This window comes from Hypanus sabinus, chromosome X2 (assembly GCF_030144855.1).
Source record: "Hypanus sabinus isolate sHypSab1 chromosome X2, sHypSab1.hap1, whole genome shotgun sequence".
Taxonomy (NCBI): Eukaryota; Metazoa; Chordata; class Chondrichthyes; order Myliobatiformes; family Dasyatidae; genus Hypanus; species Hypanus sabinus.
In genome coordinates, this window is record NC_082739.1 from 2,269,478 (window position 1) to 2,296,725 (window position 27,248).

The window sequence follows — 27,248 nt, forward strand, 5'->3', positions numbered from 1 at the left end:
GGTTATGGCTGATGGGATGTGTAGAGGGTAGTTTGTGAGGGAATGTACTTCCTTTGTCATGAGGTTCTCAATACCACCCCCAATGTTCCTTTTCATTAAATGGTCATTGGGCAGTGATTCTCAGAGTTATCCCAATAAAAAGTAGGAAACATTCTGGGAATTAAACTCCTCAACTCCTTTCACGCTTGCAAAGGAAGACCTATTGTCTAATAAACTGCAAAGAATATTAGTTAGTGAAGTAATTCTAGGGAAGAAAAAGAAATGATAATTGCAGATGTCAACCTAAATGATGAGTTCATAATACAAGATGAAAACTCGCCACTTCATTCTTAATGGTGAAATACTTGATCATCTTTCTAGAGAGAAAAAGATTACAATCCAACAACTGTATTTCTGCATAGATTTTGGACCTTTAATTGGCAGAAATGTTAATAAATCAAATTTGATAAAAGTCCCATTTCCAAAATGAAGCATCCTATAAATGTTTTGATTGCTAGTAATTTTCTTTGTATAAAACAAATATCAGAGAAGTGGAGCTTGAGTGCATATCACATTTACAGTATTTTCAGCACAGATCAGTTTTGTAGTGATGCACAAATATTAATTGATTAAGATCATGTTTATAATTTTTAAGAGGCAATCACTTTCATGCTTTCCAAATTGGGCATGGCAAGATGCAGTCCTGGGGCTGTTTAGTTCAGAGCTGCTAAATAAAGTTCAATGTAGCCCTATTGGTTAAGTTACTGGAATGGCATTTTGAGGTCCAAGCTGTAAACCTAAGGTATTAGTTCAAAGGGCAGCTTGGAAATTTGAATTCGAGTAATTGAGTAAATCCACAATAAAATGTTAGCACTAATAAGTGAGAATTATTTACTGGTTGTTGTTAATACATGCATTCATGAAGGACCATCATAGAAGAAAAACTTCCATCCTCATGCTGTAAGACCGAAATGCAACTCTTGACCCACTAGCATGAATGACTCTTAATTGCCTATAATGTTCTGGCTGGATTGAAGCAACCTTTGGAATCCTGTTAGTTTGTTTCTCCAGAGATAGTAGTGTAACTGAAAACGTTTAAAGCAAGCGACAGAGCAAATTCCTCTGTGTAACCAAGCAGAATGAATTGAAAATACACGTGGACTAAGATGTTAACTGTCCTGTGCTATCATCAGTGGGATCATCAGTTGATCTGCCACCTGTCTTCAGGAGTTTCGGCCCGCTTATGATCAAGACTCCCTTGAGGTGGTGGGCCAACAGTGCTAAAGCACCACCTCCCACCGATGAGCTTAACAACTTGGCATCGGCCTCTATCAGAGTTGTTGGTCGCTTCCATCTAACAGATAGTCTATTCTTCAGGTGTCTATGCAGCTACTGAAGAGTTTACAAAAGATGGATACACTGTCTGACTATCTGTCCCTCTGGACATACTTAGTCCACACCCATGATGATCCTGCCTCTGCTACCTCAGCTACAGCCATGCTGGTTGACTTGATCTCTCTTCTAGTAAAGCCAAGGTCACGCAGCCACTTCTGGAGAGTGAACGCAATAAAGCCACGGCGCAATAACCCACATTCCAGAGTTTGCATACATTGTATACATTTAATTTGTAATCTTTGTTATCTTTTTGTCCTCCGTTTCTTTGCTTTTGCTTCCTGTGGTGTTTTATTACCTTCCACTCTGATATTGAATTGATTTCCAATTACACAATTCACCCATTCATTCTCACATCGACTAATGTAAATTTATTATTGAAAAAAGGTAATTAAGGTAAGTTACTATAGTTTATTGCTGTTTCTAGTCAGGAAGTTACCATCATTCAGTGAACAGAATGTTAATTCTCTGTAGATGTGTATATGTTCTTGCATCTCTCTTTTGAATTCTTAAGGAACAGTCCTTACTTCAACCTCCAACTCTACAATTGCTAAATGGTATGGGACCTCTCGGCCGTCGTGCTTCTGATGGTGGAGCCAACATCCAGTTGCACGCCCAGCAGTTACTAAAACGTCCAAGAGGCCCTTCACCTTTGGTCACCATGAATCCAGTAAGTTTTTTTTTGTCATCTAGATCAATGATCTAGATGAAATTGTGGTAAACTGGATCAGTAGATTTGCAGATGACACAAGATTGAGGTGTAGTGGACAGTGAGGACAGCTAGTAAAGATCTAGACAGCTGAGAAAATGAGCTGAAAAATGGCAGATGGAATTTAATGCAGGCAAGTGTGAGGTGTTGCACTTCAGTAGGACAAACCAGTATAGGTCTTGCATGGTGAGTGGTAGGCAGAGGGGAGTATTGTAGAACAGATGGATTTGGGAATGCAGATTCATAACTCCTTGAAAATGGTGTCACAAGTAGTTAGGGTTGTAAGGAGAGCTTTTGGCACACTGGCTTTCATGAATCAGTATTGAGAACTGGAGATGGGATGTTATGTTGAAGTTCTATAAGACATTGGTGAGGCCAGATTTGGAGTATTGTGTGCAGTTCTGGTCGCTTACCTATAGGTATCAATAAGATTGAAAGAGGCTTTTCCCATTGAGGTTACGCAAGATTAGAACTAGAGATCATAGCTTTAGAGTGAAAAGTGAAATGTTTCAGGGAAACTGAAAAAGAACTCTTTCACTCAGAGGGTGGCGTGAGTGTGGACATGCTACCAGTGGAAGTGGTGGATGCAGATTTTATTGCAACATTCAAGAGAAGTTTGCATAAGTACATGGACGAGAGGTATGGAGGGCTATGACCTAGGTGCAGGTTGATGAGACCAGCCAGAATAATAGTTCGGTTCAGACTAGATGAGCAGAAGGACCTGGTTCTGTGGTGCAGTGCTGTATGGTGTTTTGAGCCAAGGTGTGACCCTGATGAAGGGTCTCAGCCTGAAACTTTGACTGTTTATTCTCCTCTATAGGTGCTGCCTGACTGGCTGAGTTCCTCCAGCATTTTGTGTGTTTGCTCAGGAAGAGCTTGTATTATTATTTACATAAAAATGTTAGATCTACACAGCTAGGAACATGGTGGAACTTAAAAATATCTGTTTATTTTCTCAGCTTATAGCAATTGTATGTGGTATTTGAGATGGTGATTAGATTTGTTGATGAGCAGGATAGTGGCAATTTTCATCTGCTTGTGAAAGCACATTTCCTTTATTTTCACTTAGAGCATTTGCCTTGTTGAAAAGTGTAAGAGAATGTAGAAGATTTTATTACTACCATGTACCACCATATTTAGAAACACTGGTGTACTTTTTAAAAGTATTTATCTTGTACAAACAAATAGCCTTGACCTATCTATTTAGAGTAGAAGTTCCCAACCTTTATTATGCCATGGACCTTACCATTAACCGATTGGTCCATAGACCCAGGTTGGGAACCCCTGATTTAGAGTCACTAAAAATATTTCAGGAGATGATCTTTCCTTGCCAGTAGGTAACATATTGAGCAGTTGTTAACTGATTCATTGATATACAGAAGTCACTTAATTAATCATCTTGTTAATTAAAGTCTTTCACTGCAGTACTTTATTCATGATCTTTCCAATACCTTGATGTGCTCAAGACTGTTTGCCACCATGGTGCCCCTCTCTTAGGACAATGTTTCTCCTTAAAATTATGTTGCAATGTTGCACACTTGTTTCACCTTATTCAGATTATAAGATTAGGATGTTATGTTACAGCTGTACAAGACATTGGTTAGACTTCATTTAGTGTACTATGTGGAGTTCTGGTTGTGATACTACAGGGGAAATTGTAGCAATACAAAATCACCATGATGTTGCCTGGAATGGAGTGCTGCTGTTTTAAGGAGAGATTGGATTGACTGGGTTTAATTTCACTGAAGTATCATAAACTGATAGGTAACTTTACAATTTTATAAAATTATACTTGAGCAAGGATTGGATATAATTACAATATTTAAAAGCATTTGGACAAGTGGTTGAATAGACAAGCAGTGAGGGATATACAGTTATTGATTTCCTTTTCCTTGTAGTTTGTCTATACCTTGCATATCACTATGTACTCATTTTTCTCACAGCATGCTGTGCCAGTTGTGACACCAGTGGATGAGGAGGGCTCAGATGGTGAGCCAGACCAGGAAGCTGTGCAAAGGTATGTAACAGTACAGGTGAGCTGAGCCTTAAGATTTTCCCCAGAAGGAAATAGGTCTTGAATATTCCTAGTTCTGTTCTGTTTACTTCTACATGCCTTGGCTTTGCCTCAGTCTATCAACTGCTGAAAGTATCAACCACTGCTTCATGATTCCTAGGAATCAACTTTGAGTTCTTACTTCTGACCTCAAGCTTCCTTAAGCTTCAACTCATCCTGTGTTCTGTTGTTATTCTCCAGCATACAAAGTCCATCTCATCTTAAGTTTTTTTAAAAATTCCTTCCTGGTCTTATATTGTTCTGTGGCTCTGACTTTTATCAATTCATCCTTAATTCACTCACATCCAGTAGCCTAGATTTTGACATGCCCTCTCTTTAAAGCCCTTGGAGCATTTTCTTTACCCTTCCTTAAAATCTATATTTTTCTGTAATTTCAGTTTGATGTGATACCAGTAAAATAATTTTCAAGAAGTTCCTAATCTGTAAATATCTGGAAAAATGTGATCTAGGCAAACTATATTAATTAGACAACTGTTCAAAAGACACGAGACAGTTATCCATGAATAAGTCTCAAACACTTTAATCCCTTCGTTCTCCTTAAAAGAAAAGCTTGATCAATTCTGGATGGTTGGAAGAAAATATTAGATATAATAGGACTTGATAGGAAAAATTTATTCAATCCAAAAAAATTTATGAAATTGAAACCATATTCGTATTGTATGTTTAGTTATTGGATTAGTCATTTGTTTATTCAGTTTAGCAAGTGCAAAGGGAAGCGAGGCTCCTTAGATAGAAGCCAATGAGACTCCTGTACAGACTTGCGCTGGAGGTTCACCCATCGTGGACAATGAATTTCATCCATATCTTATGTCTAAAACATAAAATATCGAATATTAATTGCCCAATAATAGAATCTTAAATTCAGCATTGTCAAACCACCCTCCTTTTTTGATTTCAGTAAATATTTCTTACTTAACCTAGGATTTTTATTCTGCCATATATATGAAGAAATTTTAGAATTAATAATATCAAAAAAGGATTTAGAAATGAATTTGGTACCGCCTGAAGTAGATACAGAAATTTAGGTAAAGTAATCATCTTAATAGCATTAATTCTACCAATCAACGATAAGGACAATGGGGACCATTTAGTAAGCAGTTTTTTTTAACATGATCTACCTTTTTGAACAATCTTTTGTTGTGTTTTCAAGATCTCTTTTTGGCTTAGTGCTTATTTTCTTGCTTGTGCATCTCTGAAGCACTTTACGATGCCCCTCTGTGTTTTCAATGTTGTTATCTAAATATTGTTATGCAGAAAAGGAAAATTATTGTAGCCTGATGAACCAACAACTTTTGCACACTAATCACATTGTCAAATATCTATCATTTCCATTCAAGAACCTGTACTGGGCAGAAAAGGTCAAATTATCTTTATTTCTCCAATAAGAATACATTACATATGGAACTGGGTATCTATTGTAGCTTACCATGAGCAATGCCATGGGAGATCAGATAATGCTTAGTAATTGTATAAGGAAGAAATCAGTTCTATTTATGATATACCACTTTAAGGACTGTTGTGAGCTTTATCTTGTTGGGCAGCTTTTGGGTTCTGTTCTTCCAATAAATAGCTTTCTATTTAAATCATCTATCTCAGTTCTTGCTGACTAAAAATAATTTGCTCGCTTCAGAAACACTGCCTTACGCATGTTGCTTTTGAGAGCAAAACAACCTGTAGAGAAACAAAGTTTATTTGATAATACCTTACACATAAATCAAGTTAATCAATAAAATAAATGAAACTGATGATTCTCATCATTAACTAACCCTAGGCATGCTTGATGCTCCTACTTAGTGCAAAGAAATTATCTTTATAAACCTTAATAAATACTACTCTACCTTAAAGAGTTAACATGGCTTTTAAAAGTAACATTAAATTAGATAATTATTGAAAATTTATAAACTAAATTTAGCCATAGCTTTCTATCTACTAGACTGCAGTATTACATTATGTAGATAAATTTCAACTTAAATATACACTTGTGTTGCAGGTATCTGGCTAACAGGTCTAAACGCCACACTCTCGCAATGACCAATCCTACAGCTGAGGTCCCCCTAGATTTGCAGAGGCAGCTTGGACAGCAGCAGGCAATCCGTTCACGGGCCTGGGTTCCTCACCCTGAGCAGCACAGCCGGTGAGTGGCTTTTGCATTGAGGTCTGAGTCTGAACCTCCAATATTAGCTGGTTTCAGCATTCCAGAGAAAGTAGAATAGATTTGAGAGATCTCCTGTGCCCCATTAAAAAGAAAAAAGTAGTTGTCTAGATGCCTATCTTGATCTTTCAGTGCTAATACAAGATATTAAGAGGAATAGGCAGAGTGGATAGCCAGCTCCTCTTCCCCATGGCACCACTGCTCAGTACAAGAGGACATGGCTTTAAGGTAAGGGGAGGGAAGTTCAAGGAAGGTTTAGAGGAAGGTTTTTCACTTACAGAGTGGTTGGTGCGTGGAATGTACTGCCTGAGTCAGTGGTGGAGGCAGATACATTAGAGAACTTTAAGAGACTACTAGACAGGTATATGGAGGAATTTAAGGTGGGGGGGGGGGGTTATATGGGAGGCAGGGTTTAAAGGTCGGCACAACATTGCGGGCTGAAGTGCCTGTAATGTGCTGTACTATTCTATGTTCTATCCACACAAGTGGCATGTCTAGGTAGAAAAGGATGTATATTTTGTACAGTTCTTTTCAATCCATAGTGCAAGTTTCTAATCCAGCTGAATCTTTTGGAGAGGCATTTAGCACGGGATCCCAAAATGTCCTCATCCAACTTCTAACAACCAGTTACAGAGCAGCAAGCATAGGGAATGTGTTAGTTGTTTAGAAACATAGAAAACCTTCAGTACAATACAGGCCCTTCAGCCCATAAAGCTGTGCCGAACATGTCCTTACCTTAGAAATTACCTAGGGTTACCCATAGCCCTCTATTTTTCTGAGCTTCATGTAGCTATCCAGGAGTCTCTTAAGAGACCTTATCATATCCGCCTCCACCACTGTCGCTGGCAGCCCATTCCACGTACATGCCACTCTCTGCATTAAAAAACTAACCCCTGACATCTCCTCTGTACCTACTTCCAAGCACCTTAACCCTGTGCCCTCTCGTGCAAACCAGTTCAGTCTTGGACAAAAGCCTCTGTCTATCCACACAATCAATGCCTCTCATTATCTTATACACCTCTATCAGGTCACATCTCATCCTCCGTCGCTCCAAGGAGAAAAGGCCAAGTTCACTCAACCTGTTCTCATAAGGCATGCTCCCCTATCCAGGCAACATCCTTGTAAATCTCCTCTGCACCCTTTCTATGGTTTCCACATCCTTCCTGTAGTGAAGCCACCAGAACTGAGCACAGTATTCCCAAGTGGGGTCTGACCAGGGTCCTATATAGCTGCAACGTTACCTCTCAGCTCCTAAACTCAATCCCATGATTGATGAAGGCCAATGCACAGTATGCTTTCTTAACCACAGAGACAACCTGCGTAGCAGCTTTGAGTGTCCTGTGGACCCGGACCCCAAGATCCCGCTGATCCTTCACACTGCCAAGAGCCTTACCATTAATTCTATATTCTGTCATCATAGTTGACCTACCAAAATGAACCACCTCACACTTACCTGAGTTGAACTCCATCTGCCACTTCTCAGTCCAGTTTTGAGTGGAAAAGCAAATTGTACTGAGGATGTGGAGAGTCTGCAGAGGGATGTAGATAGGTTAAGTGAGTGGGCCAAGGTCTGGCAGATGGAATACAACGTTGGTAAATGCAAGATCATCCACTTTGGAAGAAATAATAGAAGAGCAGATTATTATTTAAATGGTGAAAGACTGCAGTATGCTGTTGTGCAGAGGGACTTGGGAGTGCTTGTTCATGAATCTCAAAAAGTTGGTTTGCAGGTACAACAGGTTATTAAGAAGGCAAACAGAATGTTAGCCTTTATTGCCTGAGGGATTGAATTCAAGAGCAGGGAGGTCATGCTGCAACTATACAGGATACTGGTGAGGGTGCACCTTGTGTACTGGTGCAGTTCTGGTCTACATACTTGAGGAAGGATATACTGGCTTTGGAGGCAGTGCAGAGGATGTTCAGGTTGATTCCAGGGATGACGGGGTTAACTTATGAGGAGGGATTGAGTCCCCTGGGACTATACTCTCTGGAGTTCAGAAGAATGAGAGGGGATCTTATAGAAACATACAAAGTTTTGAAAGGGATAGATAAGATAGAAGTAGGAAAGTTGCTTCCATTGGTAGGTGAGACTAGAACTAAAGGACATTGCCTCAAGATTCAGTGGAGAAGATTTAGTACGGAGATGAGGAGAAACCGTTGTTCCCAGAGAGTGGTGAATCTGTGGAATTCTCTGCCCAGGGAAGCAGTTGAGGCTTCTTCACTAAATATATTTAAGATATAGTTAGATAGATTTTTACATAGTAAGGGAATTATGGGTTATGGGGAAAAGGCAGGTAGATGGAGATGAGTTTACAGACAGATCAGCCGTGATCTTATTGAATAGTGGGGCAAGCTCAACGGGTCGGATGGCCTACTCCTGCTCCTATTTCTTACGTTTGCATCCTATCAATGTCCCGCTGTAACCTCCAACCTTTGTGCCATCAGCAAATTTACTAACCCATTCCTCCACTTCCTCATCCAGGTCATTTATAAAAATCACGAAGAGTAAGGGTCCCAGAGCAGATCCCTGAGGCACTCCACTGGTCACCGACCTTCATGCAGAATATGACCCGTCTACAACTACTCTTTGCCTTCTGTGGGCAAGCCAGTTCTGGATCCACAAAGCAATTTCCCCTTGGATCCCATGCCTCCTTACTTTCTCAATAAGCCTTGCAAGGGGTACCTTATCAAATACTTTGCTAAAACCATATACAGTATATCTACGGCTCTACCTTCATCAATGTGTTTAGTCACATCCTCAGAAAATTCAATCAGGCTTGTAAGGCATGACCTGCCTTTGACAAAGCCATACTGACTATTCCTAATCATATTATGCCTCTCCAAACGTTCCTATATCCTGCCTCTCAGGATCTTAAGCCTTTGTGGCACAGAATATTGTGAAAGTGGAAAATGGAAGAGACTAAAAATAGTTTGAGGAATCAAGTAATAGCTTAATAGGTCATTACTTGTTAAGTAATTTGTGCAACTGACCACATGTGTGCACTTAGTTCTTGTTATTTCTTACCTTACCCATAAGGTAAGGGCTGGTGGCATAAAGGGGAGATTTAAAAAAAAATGCAAAATGTAACAGGTCCTCCCCAGGTTATGACAGGGTACCGTTCCTATGAACTGTTTATAACCCAAGTGGTTTGTAAGTCTGAATTGTGGCTGTGAGCTATGTTCCCACACTGCAGCCCTCAGAAGCCATGAAATCCATACTGCTGGTCTTCCAAATGCTCACGTGTACAGGTTGTACATAAGTTGGCCATTCTTAACACAGGGAGGAAATGTAATAATTAATCACATTTGGTAATGATTATGTCAGAACATTTAAAAAAAAATCCAAAAGTGAAAATTAAGAGGTGTAAGAAAAGAGTTCAGAAATTGACTGAGGTTAGATCACTTCATTGTGGAGGAAGCATGGGCACAGACACAGTATTTCACATGGCCTTTTGTGCTAAGATTCCAATGAAAACCACCAAATGAAATAATAGTGGAAAAATTATTGAAGCTTCAGGGTAGGATTAGACAAGAGGAAATATTTCCAAAACTACATGCTAAGAAATTATATTTGTAAACATAACCTATCACTTAAGGACAAAACCTAATAGTAATCATTGTTTTCAATTTTCACATTTTATGAAAACCTGATTAAATCAATGGAAATTTTATATTTTGCTCTTTTGTGTTTTATTCATTTTCAAGATGTGGCCTTCACTGGCCAGTAAAACTTTTATTGTTCATCTGGACTGCTATTTCAGAGGGTGGTTAAGAGTCAACTACATTATTGGGAGTTTGCAGTTATATGAACCATAAACATAAGAGACCTGATGAATAGTCTTAGCTTGAAACATCAACTGTTTGATCCCCTCTATAGATGCTGCCTGACCTGCTGAGTTTCTCCAGCATTTGTGTGTGTTGTTATGTATGGACCAGGTCTGGTAAGGGAAACGTGTTTCCTTCCCTGAAGGGCATTTTGTGAACAAGATGACTTTTTACAAAACCTGATAGGTTCATGATCACTATTAATGATAATAGATTTTTTATTCCAGACCTACTTTGTAAATTGACTTTAAATTCCCCATTTGCTGAGATGAGATTCATGTCACAGGATCTTTAATCCAGATCTCTGATTCTCTCCTGACAGCATAATTAAAATCCACTGTATTCACAGCCTCAGTCACTAAAGTTGTTAAGAACTTCTCCCTGTACACGATGGTATTCGTGAATCTCCCTTGACTGTGCTCATGAAAAGTCAGGGTAAATGAATTCGTCTGAGAGTACTGATAATGCTGCAGACACGTCAGTGGTTGAAGTCACCTATGCCCACTTTGGTGGGGAAAGGTATGGGAGAGAGATAAGTGTCAAGTCACACACACAAAATGCTGGTAGAACGCAGCAGGCCAGGTAGCATCTATAAGAAGAAGTACAGTCGACGTTTTGGGCCGAGACCCTTCGTACGAAGGGTCTCAGCCAGAAATGTCAGCTGTACTTCTTCCTATAGATGCTGCCTGGCCTGTTGCATTCCACCAACATTGTGTGTGTGTTGCTTGAATTTTCAGCATCTGCAGATTTCCTCGTGTCGTGTCAAGCCTGATTTTTTTGGTTAATGGGTAAGAATGGTGGCCCAGATTCTTTTTACTATGTAGGAATGAAAGACTGTTTTACTCACAGTGCACCTCTTCCCCTCCCTTTCCCCTCAATAATGAGCAAAGGAAAATTATTTCAGAATAAAGTTATGGAGGTCAATGGGGGATGGAAGTAGATCAGTGTCAATGATCAAGTTAATCTCAGCTTGGAGAATTGAGCTAGTCCTGTGGGGCTGTTTTGAAATATTATAGAGTCACTACTCCTTGTAACTCTTGCTGCAATACATACAATATTTTTGAACTATTGCAGCAACTGACTATATTTAATTTCATTATTTCCTCTAGTTCGCTCCCACACTGGCCTCTCTGTCCTTGGCTTTCAACACTACTCCAATACTATTTAATGTAAAGTGTGAGGAAGTCACTTCATTTTTTAACTAATGTAGTACATCTTTCCTAACTCAAGACTGAATTAAACAGGTTCTTCTAATGATTCTGATATTGCCAAGTGTTACATCTTTAGATTGATCTTTTTTATGTTTTTACTTTTCTCACTTAATCTTCGTCATTTGTATCTTCTACCCTGTCACAAATATTCCTTTTCATTTCTTAAATTACCTCTGCTGTTTCTCTGCATCTTAAAACTTGTTTCATCTCAATTTTTCAGTTTATGATGAAAGTTCATCAATCAGATACATCAATTTTGTTTGCTTTTCACAGTTGCTGGCTGACTTGCTGACTACTTTCAAAATCTAGTTTTTATTTGTTTTCCTGTATCTTGATATTCCTCACAATTTTAATGTATGTAGTTTTACCATTTGCTATTTGAGGATAAATACTTGTAATTTAGTCTTATTTTAATATTAGTTATCAACATTCTATTGCAGAAACAGCTTGCAGTTCCTCCAGCATTGTTTGTGTGTTGCTTGGATTTCCAGCATCTACAGATTTTCTCTTGTTTGTAATTGCATTTATATAGTACTGTTGATATTGTTAAACAGTTCAAGGAAAATTGTCAGCTCAAATTTGACAGGTGCGTATATTTGCGGAAAGAGACCCAAAACTTGGTCAGTATGGTAGCTTTCTGAAGGAGATGTATGAAGGTGGAATAGCTTAAACAGAAAACTTCCAAACTTTAAGGCCTTGTCAACGGACTACTTTGTCAGCAGTGGAGCAACTGAAGAGAGAAAAGTGCCATATGCCAGAATTGGATACCTGGTTATATGTAGATTACAGAAATGGGAAAGGAAAGGGCATAGAAATCCCAAAGATAATAGTCACTCTCATTGAGAAAAACAGCCACTTAGCATTTCACAAATGATGTTTTTTACAGGTTAAGTGGTATGCCCATGATGAACTGCAGGTTCACATGTAATCCTATAGTTGTACCATTCTCTGAGGAGAATGGTTTGCAAAAGAGATTATATAACTGCACATATTTAATACTACTCTATGTACAACTTTTAAAATCAAGTAATGTAGTAATGGGCTTGAAAATATATTTTACCTTATCTTAGAATTTTACTTGTATTTAGTGTGGTTGCCAAGAATTTTACTAAATTTGCCATTTTATCAGATATACAGTGCCTATAAAAACTATTCCCCTACCCCTCCCCCCCCCCCCCCGGGAAGTTTTCATGTTTTATTGTTTTACAACATTGAAGCACAGTGGATTTAATTTGGTTTTTCTGACACTGATCAACAGAAACAGACTTACATGTCAAAGTGAAACAAATTTCTACAAACTGATCTGAATTTATTCCAATAATTAAACCCAAAATAATTGATTGCATAATTACTCACCCCCTTAAAGTCAGTATTTTAGAAGATGCACCTTTGACAGTAATTACAGCCTTGAATCTGTGTGGAGAGGTCTCGATCAGTTTTGTACTTCAGGGCACCGCAATTTTCCCTCACTTTCTAACAAAACTGCTCAAGCTCTGTCAGATTGCATAGGGATCGTGAGTGAACAGCGACAAATTATCAGTTGGATTGAGGTCTGGACTCTGACTTGGCTACTCCAGGATATTAACTTTGTTGATTTTAAGCCATTCTTGTGTAGCTTTGGCTTTATGCTTGAGGTCATTATCTTGCCGTAAAACAAATCTTCTCTGAAGTCGCAGTTCTCTTGCAGACTGCTTCAAGTTTTCCTTCATTTTTCCCTGTATTTTGCTACATTTCTCTTAACCCTCCACCTTCACAAGCCTTCCAGAGCCTGCTGCAGTGAAACAATCCCCACAAGCATGATGCAAGGACCACCATGCTTCGCGGTAGGGATGGTGTGTTTTTGATGATGTGCGGTGCTTGGCTTGTACCAAATATCACGTTTATTCTGAAGGCCAAAAAGCTTAATTTAGGTTTCATCAGAGCATAGAATCTTCTTCCAGCTGACTTCAGAGTCTCTCACATGCCTTCTGGTTTTCATGAGAGTTTTTTTCAACAGTTGTTGTATGCAGTCTCTCCCATCTCAGCCACCGAAGCTTGTAACTCCTCCAGAGTTGTCTTGGGTCTCTTGATGGCTTTCCCCACTAGTCCCCTTCTTGCACTGTCACTCAGTTTTGAGGACGGCCTGCTCTAGGTAGATATACGGCTGTGCCATATTCTTTCCATTTCTTGATGATTGAGCTGTACTCCAAGGGATATTCAGTGACTTGGAAATTTTCTTTTATCCATCTCCTGACTTCTGCTTTTCAATAACATTTTTACAGAGTTGCTTGGAGTGTTCTTTTGTCTTCCTGGTGTAGGATACTGACTCACCAACAGTTGGACCTTCCAGATGCAGGTGCAGTTTTTTTTTAACTATAGTCAACTGAAACAGCTTGACTGCACACAGGTGATCTCCATTTAACTAATTATGTGACTTCTAAAACCATTGATGATTCGGTGTGTCATATTAAAGGGGGTGAATACTTATGCAATCAATTATTTTATGTTTTATATTTGTAATTAATTTAGATCTTTGTAGAGATCTGTTTTCACTTTTATATGATGGTCTTTTTCTGTTGATCCGTGTCAAAAAAAGCCAAATTAAATCCTGATGAAGGGTCTCAGCCCGAAACTTGACTGTACTTCTTCCTATAGATGCTGCCTGGCCTGCTGCGTTCCACCAGCATTTTGTATGTGTTGCTTGAATTTCCAGTATCTGCAGATTTCCTCGTGTTTGCAAATTAAATCCACTGTGATTCAATGTTATAAAACATGAAAACTTGCAAGGGGATGAATACTTTTTATAGGCACTGTAATGCAACAGATTAACAGAACTAAAATCTACACTTAAATGTAGTTTACAATCGGTATTTACATAAACCACATGATTGATGTTACACTGGAGTTCTCAATAAAGGAGATAATTGATAAAATATGGAAGCTGTTAATAGCAACAAATTCCCATCTACAATGCAATTCAGTGGCTTTGCAGGAATTGGGAGTTTTACTTATTGATTCAACAGAAACAACGGGGAATATCAAGATTCTTATCTTTTAACCCTTGATCCTAAAGCTGACTTTTTTGTTCATTTGTGAGAAAATCTTGAAATTGTAATCCAGATGTCATGAGTTGGGTATTTTTTTAATATATGGTTAGGTTTTGTAATCTTATCATCAGTCCTGTGATCATGTTTCATTATTTGTGTTAATTTCAAGATATTTAATTATCAAATTGTTTTGTTTAATTCCCCTTTAAATAATGCTGAAGTTTAATCTTATTATTTTAAGAGCAATAAATCTAAAACAAATATGCTAGAAGTAATGCTCATTGGTGTTGAGTGTGCAAGCAGCTGTTGTATTTGACAATTCCTGTGTTTTGTAAATTTAGTAGCAACAAATTAAATTATTGTTTTGCTCATTAACTTAATTTAAATGGTCATAATGATCAGTGAAGAACCCACAGAGCAGTGTTTATTGTTGAAAATCAGCATTTTTCATAAGTAACACTAACTCAATAATATTGTATTATTAAAATATTTTCTCATTATGGAGTACAGTAGACTTTTAATAATCTACCATATAATTCTGTACAATCAAGTGAGAGTCTTGATTTCCTGATACTTTCAAAAGTAGTTGTCACATCAGGACAACTTGTAATAATATGTTTAGACCACCAGGTTTCATTGCAGCCTGACTAGCCATGAAGTCTCTTGTGAACATCCAAGAGAGTGATACAGTTTTTTAGACCATCGATATTACCTTTAATTTTAGAGCATGCAAGCTAGAATTTGTATGTTTTTAGCTTTACAGCAGCTGATACAAAGATTGAATTAGGAAATACTTGCTTCTTGAGGTGGTACCATGCCTAACATCAAATGCTAAGGTGGTTCAGCTGCAGCCGGAATGAAATTTTTACAGAAAGTGAAAGTATAATCACTAAATACATAAAACAAATCCACTAAGACATGTTTTAGGTAAAAAATAATTCTTAGTGTGTAATGGGTAAATTGACCTATCATTCTTTTCTAGTGATACTGGGAAGTAGAAATATCTATCATTGTATCTTTCAGAGGTGTGGATTGGTGAATTGATTCATTATTTCAAAGTTGTTTTCTCTTTATATAGCACTTTCTTTGTAACAAGTAACCGCTTGGAAAGTGTCTCTATGGAAATGTTTACTTTATCGGATAGATTATGGGAATGAAATTAGTGTTCTGCAGAAAAGGGTAAAAGGAAAACCACATACCTTACAGTCCTATTGCTCCAGTGTGTTCTTCATTGTTTGATGTAGCTTACATTTCAAATGAGTGATTTATCTTAGAAGAAATATGAGTCGTAAACATATTTTACCCGACTTTTACTTGACAATTTCAATCTTTCTGCAGCACAACATATTGACCATTTGTGAATTCATTAATTCAAGTTTGCACAGAGCAATGTAAATAAATTGGGAATAAATTATGGAAATTGCATGTGTAGGGGTTTGGAAAGAGCTGCATAAAGATCTGAGAAGACTTGTCTTGAAACAGTTATAAAATGGAACAGTGCTTGATGCAAATTTGAGGTTCAGGTGGCAAATGGAGTTTAATTTGTTGCACTTTCACAAACCTATTAATTTTCTAAATTGTGTCTGTATTGCAGTGTTTGCTATAAAGACCCCAACACTCTGCACCTTCCAACTGAAAGGTTCTCTCCAGTTCGTCGTTTCTCAGATGGTGCTGCTAGCATACAGGCATTCAAAGCTCATCTAGAGAAAATGGAGAAAAGCACAAACACAAACAGTAGCATTAAGCAGCTACAGCAGGTGAGCAATTAGACAGCACTGATTAGAAAAAGTCCAGCAATCCAGGGTGCAGTAATGCTGCCTGAAGATCTGAGGCTCGGAAGTAGTTTAATTGATCTTGTTAGCCATTCCCAGACATAGAATCACAGAGAATGATGCAGACTTTTAGACCGCCTGCCCCATGCTGACCTTTTGCTCATTTACACTATTTAATTTGCCTTCGTTAGGTCCAAATTGTTATCTGCCTCTTAACAATATCAATTGTAAAAATAAAAATAAATAGAAATCTGATTCCACCACACCTTGAGCAGGGCATTCCAGATACATATCAACCATTCACAACGTTTAAAAAAAAACTCCCCTTCACCCCCTCCACCCTTATATACCCTTTACAACTCCCTCCTCTCATTCTAAACCTATGATATCCCTACCATGGAAAAAATGATGTTGATTATTTAACATTTATGGTTTTCATAATATTATTTGCTTGTATCAGGTCACCCCAAGCCTCCTTAGCTCAAAGAGAAACAAATCTAGTCTATTCAATTCCTCCCCCCCCCCCCCCAACTAAAATCTTCCAATTGCCTAAATCTGGAGACAAAAGAGATTGAAAACAGTCAATACCTCTGGCTGCTTGGTTTTTGCTTCTGATGATTTTCCTTTGTTCTGTCCAGTGCAAACCATGTTATAGTGTACTGACCAGAACCGCACACAATATTCCTAGTGTAGTTTAACCAGTGTTTTGTAAAAGTTAAATTGTGTCCTAAACATTGTATTCTAATGCTTGATTTATGAAGGTAAATGTGCCATATACCTTCTTCACTGGCCTATCTACCAATGTGTCTCTTTTAGCGAACTATGGACTTGAACCTCAAGGTCCTTCAGTTCTTGAACATTTCTTGGTGCCCTGCATTTATTGTCCATAATTGTCTTACTCATTTGTCTTCCTAAATTGCATCATCTCACACTTGTTGGGATTAAATCCCATCTGCCAACACTTCAACAAGTTTTCCACCTGATTTATATCCCACCTTAGCTAACCTTACGATCCACAATAACACCAATTTCTTTGTCATCTGAAATCTAAATCCCCCTGAAAGCTCATTCTGCACCATCATGCCTGTAAATGCCCAGAGGTGGGACATATTCAGAGATGCTGACCAGATACTGGTATCGAATATTGACTACCTAAATAGATGGCCTCCCTACTATTGTATCCACCCTGCTATCCAGGCTAAACATTTGATTACTCATGAAGATAAACTTGTTTGAAAAAAGAAAATGCCATTAAGGAGAAGAATTTCATTTTTCAGTAATATCTCTTAACTAAATTTGCAGCTGAAGAAAATACTCAAAGTGGGATTCCTTGAATAGGATACCTGTGATAGGAAAGTATCTTTGCTTGGATATGTAGAAGTTTTTACCGATTAGCTTGATTATGTAACCTACTGAAATTGAAGCTTTGTTTGAATTTCCTATGGGTATGATGGGTATCAAGTGCAGGCCTTAATCAATTGCTTCTTGACAATTGTTCACTTATGTGATAAAATGAAAATGGAAAAGAAACTGTTTTAACCAGCAGTCTTACAGAATTACTCTCATAATTCATGATCTGGGGGTTGCTGGCAATGACAGTATTGATTGTCCATCATTTATTTTCCTTTAAGAAATTGATGAAGAACTGTGATCAACTACATGATCATTTACAAATAGCGAAACCTAAACTACAAATAGGGAAAAGTACTTGTGAATACTGAGGTTTGTTCATACAGTTTACCTTTGATTATTAAGCAAAATATTGTCACATTACACCAGAAGTAAGCACTTACTATAAACACTTTATGATGCACATGTTAGATGATTATTGTTTTGTCAGAAATGAAAATCAGAGCATTCATTTATCTTACATATCAATCGAAGTACAAAAATTGTTGGATTTATAAGAAAATTATTTTTGATTAATCTTACTTGGATTGGTTACTACAAATTTCAGGAGCTCAAATTTCAAATCTTGTCTCCAAAGGACCACCTCTAAGCTCTTTTCATTTTTAGGAATGTGAACATTTGCAAAAGATATATGGAAATGCAATGGATGAAAAAATATTTGAGAAGACGCAACAACAGCACATTCTTTATCAACAAGAACAGCAACAACAAATTCGACACCAACAGATTCAGGTAGGTAATGATTTAAAATGCAGAGCCGAAAGAGATGGGGGAGATTTTGAACAATTTCGGTATTCACTAAGGAGAAGGATATTGAATTGTGTAAGGTAAGGGAAACAAGAAGGGAAGTTATGGAAACTATGACGATTAAAGAGGAGGAAGTACTGGTGCTTTTAAGGAATATAAAAGTGGATAAATCTCCGGGTCCTGACAGGATATTCCTTAGGACCTTGAGGGAAGTTGGTGTAGAAATAGCAGGGGCTCTGATAGAAATATTTCAAATATCATTAGAAACGGGGATGGTGCCGGAGGATTGGCAAATTGCTCATGTGGTTCCATTGTTTAAAAAGGGTTCTAAGAGTAAACCTAGCAATTATAGGCCTGTCAGTTTGACATCAGTGATGGGTAAATTAATGGAAAGTATTCTTAGAGATGGTATATATAATTATCTGGATAGACAGGGTCTGATTAGGAACAGTCAACATGGATTTGTGCGTGGAAGGTCATATTTGACAAATCTTATTGAATTTTTTGAAGAGATTACAAGGGAAGTTGACGAGGGTAAAGCAGTGGATGTTGTGTATATGGACTTCAGTAAGGCCTTTGACAAGGTTCCTCATGGAAGGTTAGTTAGGAAGGTTCAATCATTAGGTATTAATATTGAAGTAGTAAAATGGATTCAACAGTGGCTGGATGGGAGATGTCAGAGAGTAGTGGTGGATAACTGTTTGTCAGGTTGGAGACCGGTGACTAGTGCTGTGCCTCAGGGATCTGTACTGGGTCCAATGTTGTTTGTCATATACGTTAATGATCTGGATGATGGGGTGGTAAATTGAATTAGTAAGTATGCAGATGATACTAAAGTAGGTGGTGTTGTGGATAATGAAGTAGGTTTTCAAAGCTTGCAGAGAGATTTAGTCCAGTTAGAAGAGTGGGCTGAAAGATGGCAGATGGAGTTTAATGCTGATAAGTGTGAGGTGCTACATTTTGTAGGAATAATCCAAATAGGATATATATGGCAAATGGTAGGGCATTGAAGACTGCAGTAGAACAGTGATCTAGGAATAATGGTGCATAGTTCCCTGAAGGTGGAATCTCATGTGGATAGGGTGGTGAAGAAAGCTTTTGGTATGCTGGCCTTTATAAATCAGAGCATTGAGTATAGGAGTTGGGATGTAATGTTAGAATTGTACAAGGCATTGGTGAGGCCGAATTTGGAGTATTGTGTACAGTTCTGGTCACTGAATTATAGGAAAGATGTCAATAAAATAGAGAGAGTACGGAGAAGATTTACTGGAATGTTAACCTGGTTTTCAGCACCTAAGTTACAGAGAAAGGTTGAACAAGTTAGGTCTTTATTCTTTGGAGCATAGAAGGTTGAAGGGGGACTTGATAGAGTTGACGTGGGTAGGCTTTTTCCATTGAGAGTAGTGGAGATTCAAACAAGAGGACGTGAGTTGAGAGTTAGGGGGCAAAAGTTTAAGGGTAACACGGGAGGGAATTTCTTTACTCAGAGAGTGGTAGCTGTGTGGAATGAGCTTCCAGTAGGAGTGGTAGAGGCAGTTTCGGTATTGTCACTTAAAGTAAAATTGGATAGGTATATGGACAGGAAAGGAATGAAGGGTTATGGGCTGAGTGCAGGCCAGTGGGACTAGGTGAGGGTAAGCATTTGGCACGGACTAGAAGGGCCAAGATGGCCTGTTTCCGTGCTGTAATTGTTATATGGTTATATATGGCATGCCCTTTGTTCTATGAATGCTATTGAACTTAATGATTGTCATAGAGTCATAGAATACTTCAGCAATGAAACAGGCCCTTTGGCCCATGTAGACCATGCCAAATGATTATTCTGCCTAGTCCTATTGACTTGCACCTGAACCATCCGTGTACTTATCCAAGCTTGTCTTAAATGTTAAATTGAAACTGCATCCACCACTTCATTTGGTATTCTCAACATCCTCTGAGTGAAGTTCTCATGTTCTCCTTAAACAATTTGCCTTTCACCCTTAACCCATGACTTCTAGTTCTAGTCTCATCCAACCTCAGTAGAAAAAGCCTGCTTGTATTTACCTGATCCGTACCCCTCATAATTTTCTATACCTCTATCAAATCTCCCCTCATTCTTCAATGCTGTAGGGAATAAAGTCCTAACCTATTCAACCTTATCTTATAACTCAGGTCCTCATTTCCTGACAACATCCTTGTAAATTCTCTCCATACTCTTTCAATCTTATTAAAATCTTTTGCCTTTTCAGTTGAAAAGAGAGGACTTCAGAGAGAAGGATATATGGAAACATTTAACATTTTAGCTTGTTGAATGGTACCAATAATTTGTGAGATTAAGAAAATGAAAGATTCAGGTGTGCTACAAGAATTTTTTGTTAGTTTCATTGGTAGAAAAACATAGTCCAGCCTGTATAAAAGGCCTTTTTAGATTTTCAGGAGTGTCAAACTAAGGGAGGTAGGATGTACAGGTTATGGAAAATTATAGAGTATAGATTTAATTGTATGGAAAGCATTAAAGTAAAAATTGTGACTATTATAGTCATAGCTGGCAACCAGTGCATTTATTACTGCTAATTTATTTTTACTGCCAAACGCAATCATTCATTTCTTTGCCGCTAAAGGAATGTATTCGCCCAGCACAGCCTTCACCTCCATTGTCAACAGCTTCATTGGTACAACATGTGGAAAACCAGCCAGCATTAATTACTCACCAGCTTCAGAGGTGAGCAATCCAAGCACATTTTATCCTGGCTTGAGTAATTATATAATAATGTCTTTTATAATAACTATAAAATAATATCCTCTGGGTCCAATTAAAAGTGTATTTGGTCGTCTTGTATGTCTTTTTTATGATTGAAGTCACTGCTGGATGCTTATCTGCAGAGAGGTAAGTACTGTAGAACTAATTCCATCAGTGAGTTGCTCAATAGTTACGGAGCTGGACTTATTGCATATCATTGTGTTGTCGCCTGGACTTGTGTACAGTTGTTCCGAGATGGAGTGAGTGATTGTCTTGGGCGTTTTTATTGGGATTGCAAGACCCTGTTGGACATTGGTAATGTAGAATACTACAAGTCCAGTTCACTGGTTCATTGCTGAGACCAGTACAGTCATGCACTCAGGGACTTGAACTATATTATTTTTTCCTTTGTGAATTTTTCTGAAGTTCTAACTATTTGTGCTATTTTGCAGAATGCTGTGTGCTGTTGTTAATATGTATTGCATCTTGACACCAGAGGAGTGCTGTTTTATTTAGCTATATTCAAGTATGGCTGAATGATAATTAAACTTGAAGTTGAACTTTTTAATTTTGTAAGCACTGTATTTTCATAAGTTTATTAATATTGTGATCCTAATTGACTGGCACTTCTGATCCTTTTACTGTGAGTTTAATTCTCAAGCCAGACTCTCATAATCAATAGTAACTCTAAAAGAGTGCTGTCCTGTTGTAGCTGGCAGCCCAGACATTGGGCTTTGGTTCTCAAGTTTGTTCAGACAATTCAAATGAACTTTAAAGATCTAATTTGCACATAAGGGCTTGAAGTTCTTCCAATATCCAGAACATTGCTTTGGCAAGTTTTTGTTGTTGAATTAATACAAGTTTCCCCTGCTATTCGAACGTAGAGCGTTCCTATGAAATGGTTCGTAAGCCGGATTGTTGTAAAGTGAAGAAGCAATTACTATTTATTTATATGGGAAAAATTTGTGTGCGTTCGCAGACTCAAAAAATAACCTACCAAATCATGCCAAATAACACATAAAACCTAAAATAATAGTAACATATTGTAAAAGCAGGAATGGTCTGATAAATACACAGCCTATATAATGTAGGAATACTTTTCTGCAATTATTGCAGCACTGTCCACCGCAGCAAAAATCTCATGCAAGCGCTATTGGCAGCACTCGCGGCCAAAACACACTGCAAAGCGCTCTCGGCAGCACTCGCGGCCAAAGTACACTGCGCAAAGCGCTCTCGGCAGCACTCGCGGCCAAAACACACTGCGCAAAGCGTTATCGGCGGCACTCGTGGCAAAAACACACTGTGTAAAGCGCTCTCAGCAGCACTTGCAGCAAAAACATACGGTGCAAACGCTCCCGGCAGAAGCACACGGCGCAAGTGCTCCCGGCAGAAGCACTCTTTCCAGTAACCTTTAAGCTATGAAGCTATCAAATAAAACATAAAAATACACAGCCTATATAAAGAAGAAATAATGTATGTACAGTGTAGTTTCACTTACCGGAATCGAGAAGAAAGCGAGCACACTGATGATGGTGTGTTAGGCTGAGTCGTTGGAGGTTGGGGTGGTGGGAGACTTGGGTGTCATCTCATCATTGTCTGTTTCCATCAGGACAGGCAGGTCACCTTCTTCTACGTCTGCCTGCCTTGATGTCAAAGGTTAAGGTTCGTCATCTGCTGTGGCTGACATGGAAGGCTTGAAAAACAACAGTATGCTTGACTGCTTAGCCTCGCGCATTTTTCTATAATACACTTCTTTGTAAGCACTCAAACCATCCTGCAAATATGCCCTCAACCTACGTACCCTTTCAAAATTAAAGTCATACTTTTCTGCAATCATTGCAGTGTTGTCAATCGCAGCAAAAATCTCACGCAATTGCTTCCTGTTCAGTTCCTGGACGCCTTCACTTTCGGGCCATTCACTACAGCGTTTGGCTTCAATTGTTACCCTTTCCTGTTGCATTGCATTAGCTCTTCATCTGTCAGTTCTTGGTCATGGGATGCCAAAACCTCTTCAACATCATCCTTGTCAACTTCCACAAGCCCTTAGCCAAACTCACTATGTCACTTGTTCACCACGATCGAAACGCTTAATTATGTCTAGTTTTACGCTAAGTGTAACCTTACGCACTCTTTTAGGCTTTTCCGATACCTTAGAACTCATCTTGCTAACGGATGCACAAAATAAATCAACATAAGGCACAGATGCTCACAGGCATGTGTGTAAGCAATGCAGGCTAGAATGCAGTTCCAAGGGAGGGACTTGGCTGTTCGGCGCGCGCTCGCCTTTTTTCATAACAGTGAAATCACATTCTGTTAGTGAAAACAGGTAACTAATGTAGGTCTTTCGTAACAGTGAGTTGTCGTAAAGCGAACGTTCGAAAAACAGGGACACCTGTAATGATTTTTCAAAAATATTTTGGTGTGTAATTGTGAATAAGCTGCATATGAATTGGAGCGGATGAACTTGCATGTTAAATCACTTGAGGAACAATGCAGTAATAAGGTAGTATTGATTTTTTGACTTGTCATTTGCTGAAAACTTATGTTTAAATAATAAAAAGTTGGTATTGCTATTATTAACATAGAATTAGTTTGAAAGTAGAACATTTGGAATACACTATAGGATTTTTAAACAGACTTTAAAGAGGCGCCATGTTCTCGATGGGCCAAATGGCCTAATACTGCTCCCATGTCTTATGTTGAATTAAATGTCCTTTTAATAAATATGCTTCTTCAGTACCTTTCAAACTTTACTAATTGGGATATGGCTAGTTAAATTTTATGTTAAATTTTATGTTTATAAACTTACTTCCAACCACATCAAGCGCTACTTGTTCAAAAAACACCTATTATATGAAATTTGGCTAACGGCTAAAGCACATATATTGTATAGGCTCTTTAAATTCCCATTTAATTTGGGTGTGATACATTTATAGGAAGTTGTTATTTAATAAAGTCACTGGGAAGCTCTACAATTCAAATAAAGTAACATTTTGAAATTATATGACGAAGGTCCATTAATTGAAACCTCTTTTATCTGCCATCAAATTACAACTTAAAAAAATTGCCTTCTACAGGTTACGAATTCAACATGAACAGTCAAGCCCCCCTCCAAACCATCCCAACAATCATCTCTTCAGCAAGTCTAATAACAGTCCTCCACCTGGCACTACAGCCATCATGCAGTCCAGCAGTAAGTATCATCCAATGCCATTTATAGAGACTAGGTTATCCAGACTAAACACCTTTTGGTACTCTAACTTGTTTTGCTTGATGTCTGATTAATGTTGTTTTGATGTTCAAGCAGGAAGAATCTAATCATAATCTTAATCTTAACAGCATTCTGGTATTACCTGCTTGTTTTTATCATTCTGGATAATATATTAATACATATATAGTCAAACAACTTTGCATATCTTGTAATGAGCAAACAGAACATGGATTTGTCTGTAGTTTTATTTGTAAATTTGAACATGATGATTATTCTCCATGTATACAAGATGTTTGGCTGATTGAGCAAGTGAAATGTATTTTCCTGCAGCCTATAATATTACTCATTTAAGCTACTTCTAGTTTTTTTTTTAATATGCTGTGTTTTATGGCACTCTCCCATTCTAAATAAACTAAGGTCAACTAAAAACTATAGTACATTCTCACGTGAAATACTCAGTTTAACTTTTTTCATCTTCATGCTCGTCGTCAGGTTATGTGTAGTTGCATAGTTAAAACAGGAATTTTCTTCTGGCAATAAAATCCATGGTTGCTAAATCATTATTTGGGTATAAAATCAGTCTAGAGCTTCTGACCAAAGCTGTTCAATTGAATTAATGAGTTAATTGGGCCTTCTATTAATATTAAGCTATTTGAAACTTTCTAGGTTCCCAGGCTAACATGGAATCTTGCTGGAAATGTTTCACTGGAATGAGTAGACTAGACCATTGCAGTAGAAGTTCACTGTCTGAAATGGATGTTTTTACATTTTTAATTTTTTAGGTTGTGCTGTTGCCTCCCCATCTCAATTTCAAGGTATACCCTCCCAACATGCTCTGTTTCAGCAGCCCAGTAACAGCCCTCCTCCTCCAAACCTTAATCTTCCTCGAATGAATTTACAACCTGGATTGTCACAGCAGTCGCAAACACAGCCAGTTACAATTCAAGTACAGGAACCACCTGATATGCTCAGCAACAACTTGCTACAAAGTGCTGGGCAAAATCTGCATACCACACGTCCTCGTGGAATCATCGGTTCAGGGAATCAGATTCCCCTTCAGCAGAGAGGGTTGCACATGCCATCTCTTGGGCTTGGACAACACAGGGCCTTGGCAAAGCAACTGAGTGCAGATAGTGCAGAGGTAAACAGGTAAGAGTATACTTGAATCACTTTGCTAAGTTTTAATACTTTAGCTGATTAAAATTAAAAGTTAGTAAGGAATCTAGTAACTTACATAGTTATGCAGGAATTGTTTCTGCTGCCAGCAGTGTGTTGTCAATAATCATTATAACTATTTCTGTATTACTGATTTAAAATAACAAGTTGATTTTTAAAAAAAATTAGGCTTTGATTCTTAATTTTAGATTTTATTTTTAATTTGCATTTTAATATGGTTAATATAATTATCTTCAAATGGAAATCTTCACACAGCATGCAAAATTTGACTTCAGAAATAGTTTTAGTTATGATTTTACTGTAATGTGTAGATCAAGATATTTTATTGGGAAATTAAAATGAATAATGGATGACATTGTTTCTGGGTATTTTAGAACAGTGTACAGCAGAAGAAAAATGAAGAACTCCAGAGCCAAACCAAACAAATGGTACTAAATGTTAGCAATACACACAAAATGCTGGAGGACCTCAGTAGGCCAGGCAGCATCTATGGAAAAGAGGAAACAGATATTTCTGGCCGAGACCCTTTGACATGCATCCTGAAGAGGGGCCTTGGCCCAAAACTGCGACTGTCTCCTCTTTTCCATAAATGCTATCCAGCCTGCTGAGATCCCCCAGCATTTTGTGCATTGCGTTGGATTTCCAGCATCTGCAGACTTTCTCATGTTTGTGGTACTAAATTTCGGCTTGGTTCTGGATTACTTCATCATTTGTAAATTACATTGTAGTTTTTAAGGCTTTAAAGTTCAGAAAGGAAGCTACTACAAAAACCACATATTTGTACGTCACCTGTAAAATGGTAATACATACTAAGATGCTTCATGGGAGTGTTAATAAATTTGACCAAATTGTAAAAAAAGATTTCAGGGCAGGAAATAATAGAGGTGGGTTAGAAGAATTATCTTAATTGGAGGAAAACATAACACTGAAGTTAGGCTGGCTGCTTAAGACACTAGCAGCTGAAGAAATGGCCTTGAGTGTTGGAGTAATTAATACAGAGGCCAGAACTGAAGGAGAACCAATATCATGGAGAATCTAGGAATAGAGAAGAGTCTTGAGATAGAGGTTTGGGTTGAAGGTGTACAGTTCTCAAGCCCAACCCCAAATTTTTAAAACTCCCTACTTCTGAATACAACAGAAATGGCCTGACCTATAAATGTTTTAATGTGTTTGTGAGCATTCCATTTAGCTTTTCAATAGTTAAAGGAAGATGCTTAGGGAATAATGTAAATTACTTTACAATGCACATATGCAAGGAAAGGCAATAGTACTTCCTCTGACTTTCCCAAGTTTAGCTAATAATATTGGTTCAAAATCCTATTTGATATCAGATTCTCTAACCTCTGTCTTGCTGGGCATAAGCTGTTTCATTCGATTTCCTTTGAATCCTCCTGTCAAATTCTTCACTGCCAATGTGCAACTCATATATTAGTTGCTGCAGGTTTGTTTCCCGTAGTAGTATTCTGCTGTAGTAGTTGGGAGTGCTGCCCAACCAATAGAACGCCAAACCTGCTTGCTGAACAGGGTTTCTCCCCCACTGTTGTCAATGCAGCCTTCACTCATATAGCTTCTACTTTACAGACACCTGCCCTCACTTCATACCCCCCCCACCACCAGAAATAACAGGGATAGAGTTCCCCTAGTCCTCACCTACGACCCTACAAGCCTACAATCCAACATACAATTCCCTGCATCTTCTGCTATCTCAGATTGCTTCCCAACACCAATTCATCCCCTCCCCTTCCCTCTTTATTTTGCACAGCGATTGGTCTCTCCAAGACTTCCTGGTCAGCTTGTTCCTCACCTGCCGATCTTTCTCTAGGCACTAATCCCTACAGCACACTA

At 38.2% G+C, this 27,248-nt stretch overlaps 1 protein-coding gene across 2 annotated transcripts in view; it reads left to right on the forward strand.

Annotated features, from left to right (window-relative positions):
* Positions 1 to 27,248, forward strand: part of sik3 (SIK family kinase 3) — a 361,914-nt gene that overhangs the window by 304,869 nt on the left and 29,797 nt on the right. For both annotated transcript variants that reach the window (XM_059956807.1, XM_059956806.1), the window contains exons 13-20: positions 1,886 to 2,041; positions 4,024 to 4,097; positions 6,145 to 6,288; positions 15,963 to 16,125; positions 18,157 to 18,282; positions 20,898 to 20,998; positions 24,094 to 24,209; positions 25,010 to 25,376. In XM_059956807.1, coding sequence (XP_059812790.1) covers positions 1,886 to 2,041; positions 4,024 to 4,097; positions 6,145 to 6,288; positions 15,963 to 16,125; positions 18,157 to 18,282; positions 20,898 to 20,998; positions 24,094 to 24,209; positions 25,010 to 25,376 — 1,247 coding nt within the window. The remainder of the gene's footprint in view (positions 1 to 1,885; positions 2,042 to 4,023; positions 4,098 to 6,144; positions 6,289 to 15,962; positions 16,126 to 18,156; positions 18,283 to 20,897; positions 20,999 to 24,093; positions 24,210 to 25,009; positions 25,377 to 27,248) is intronic.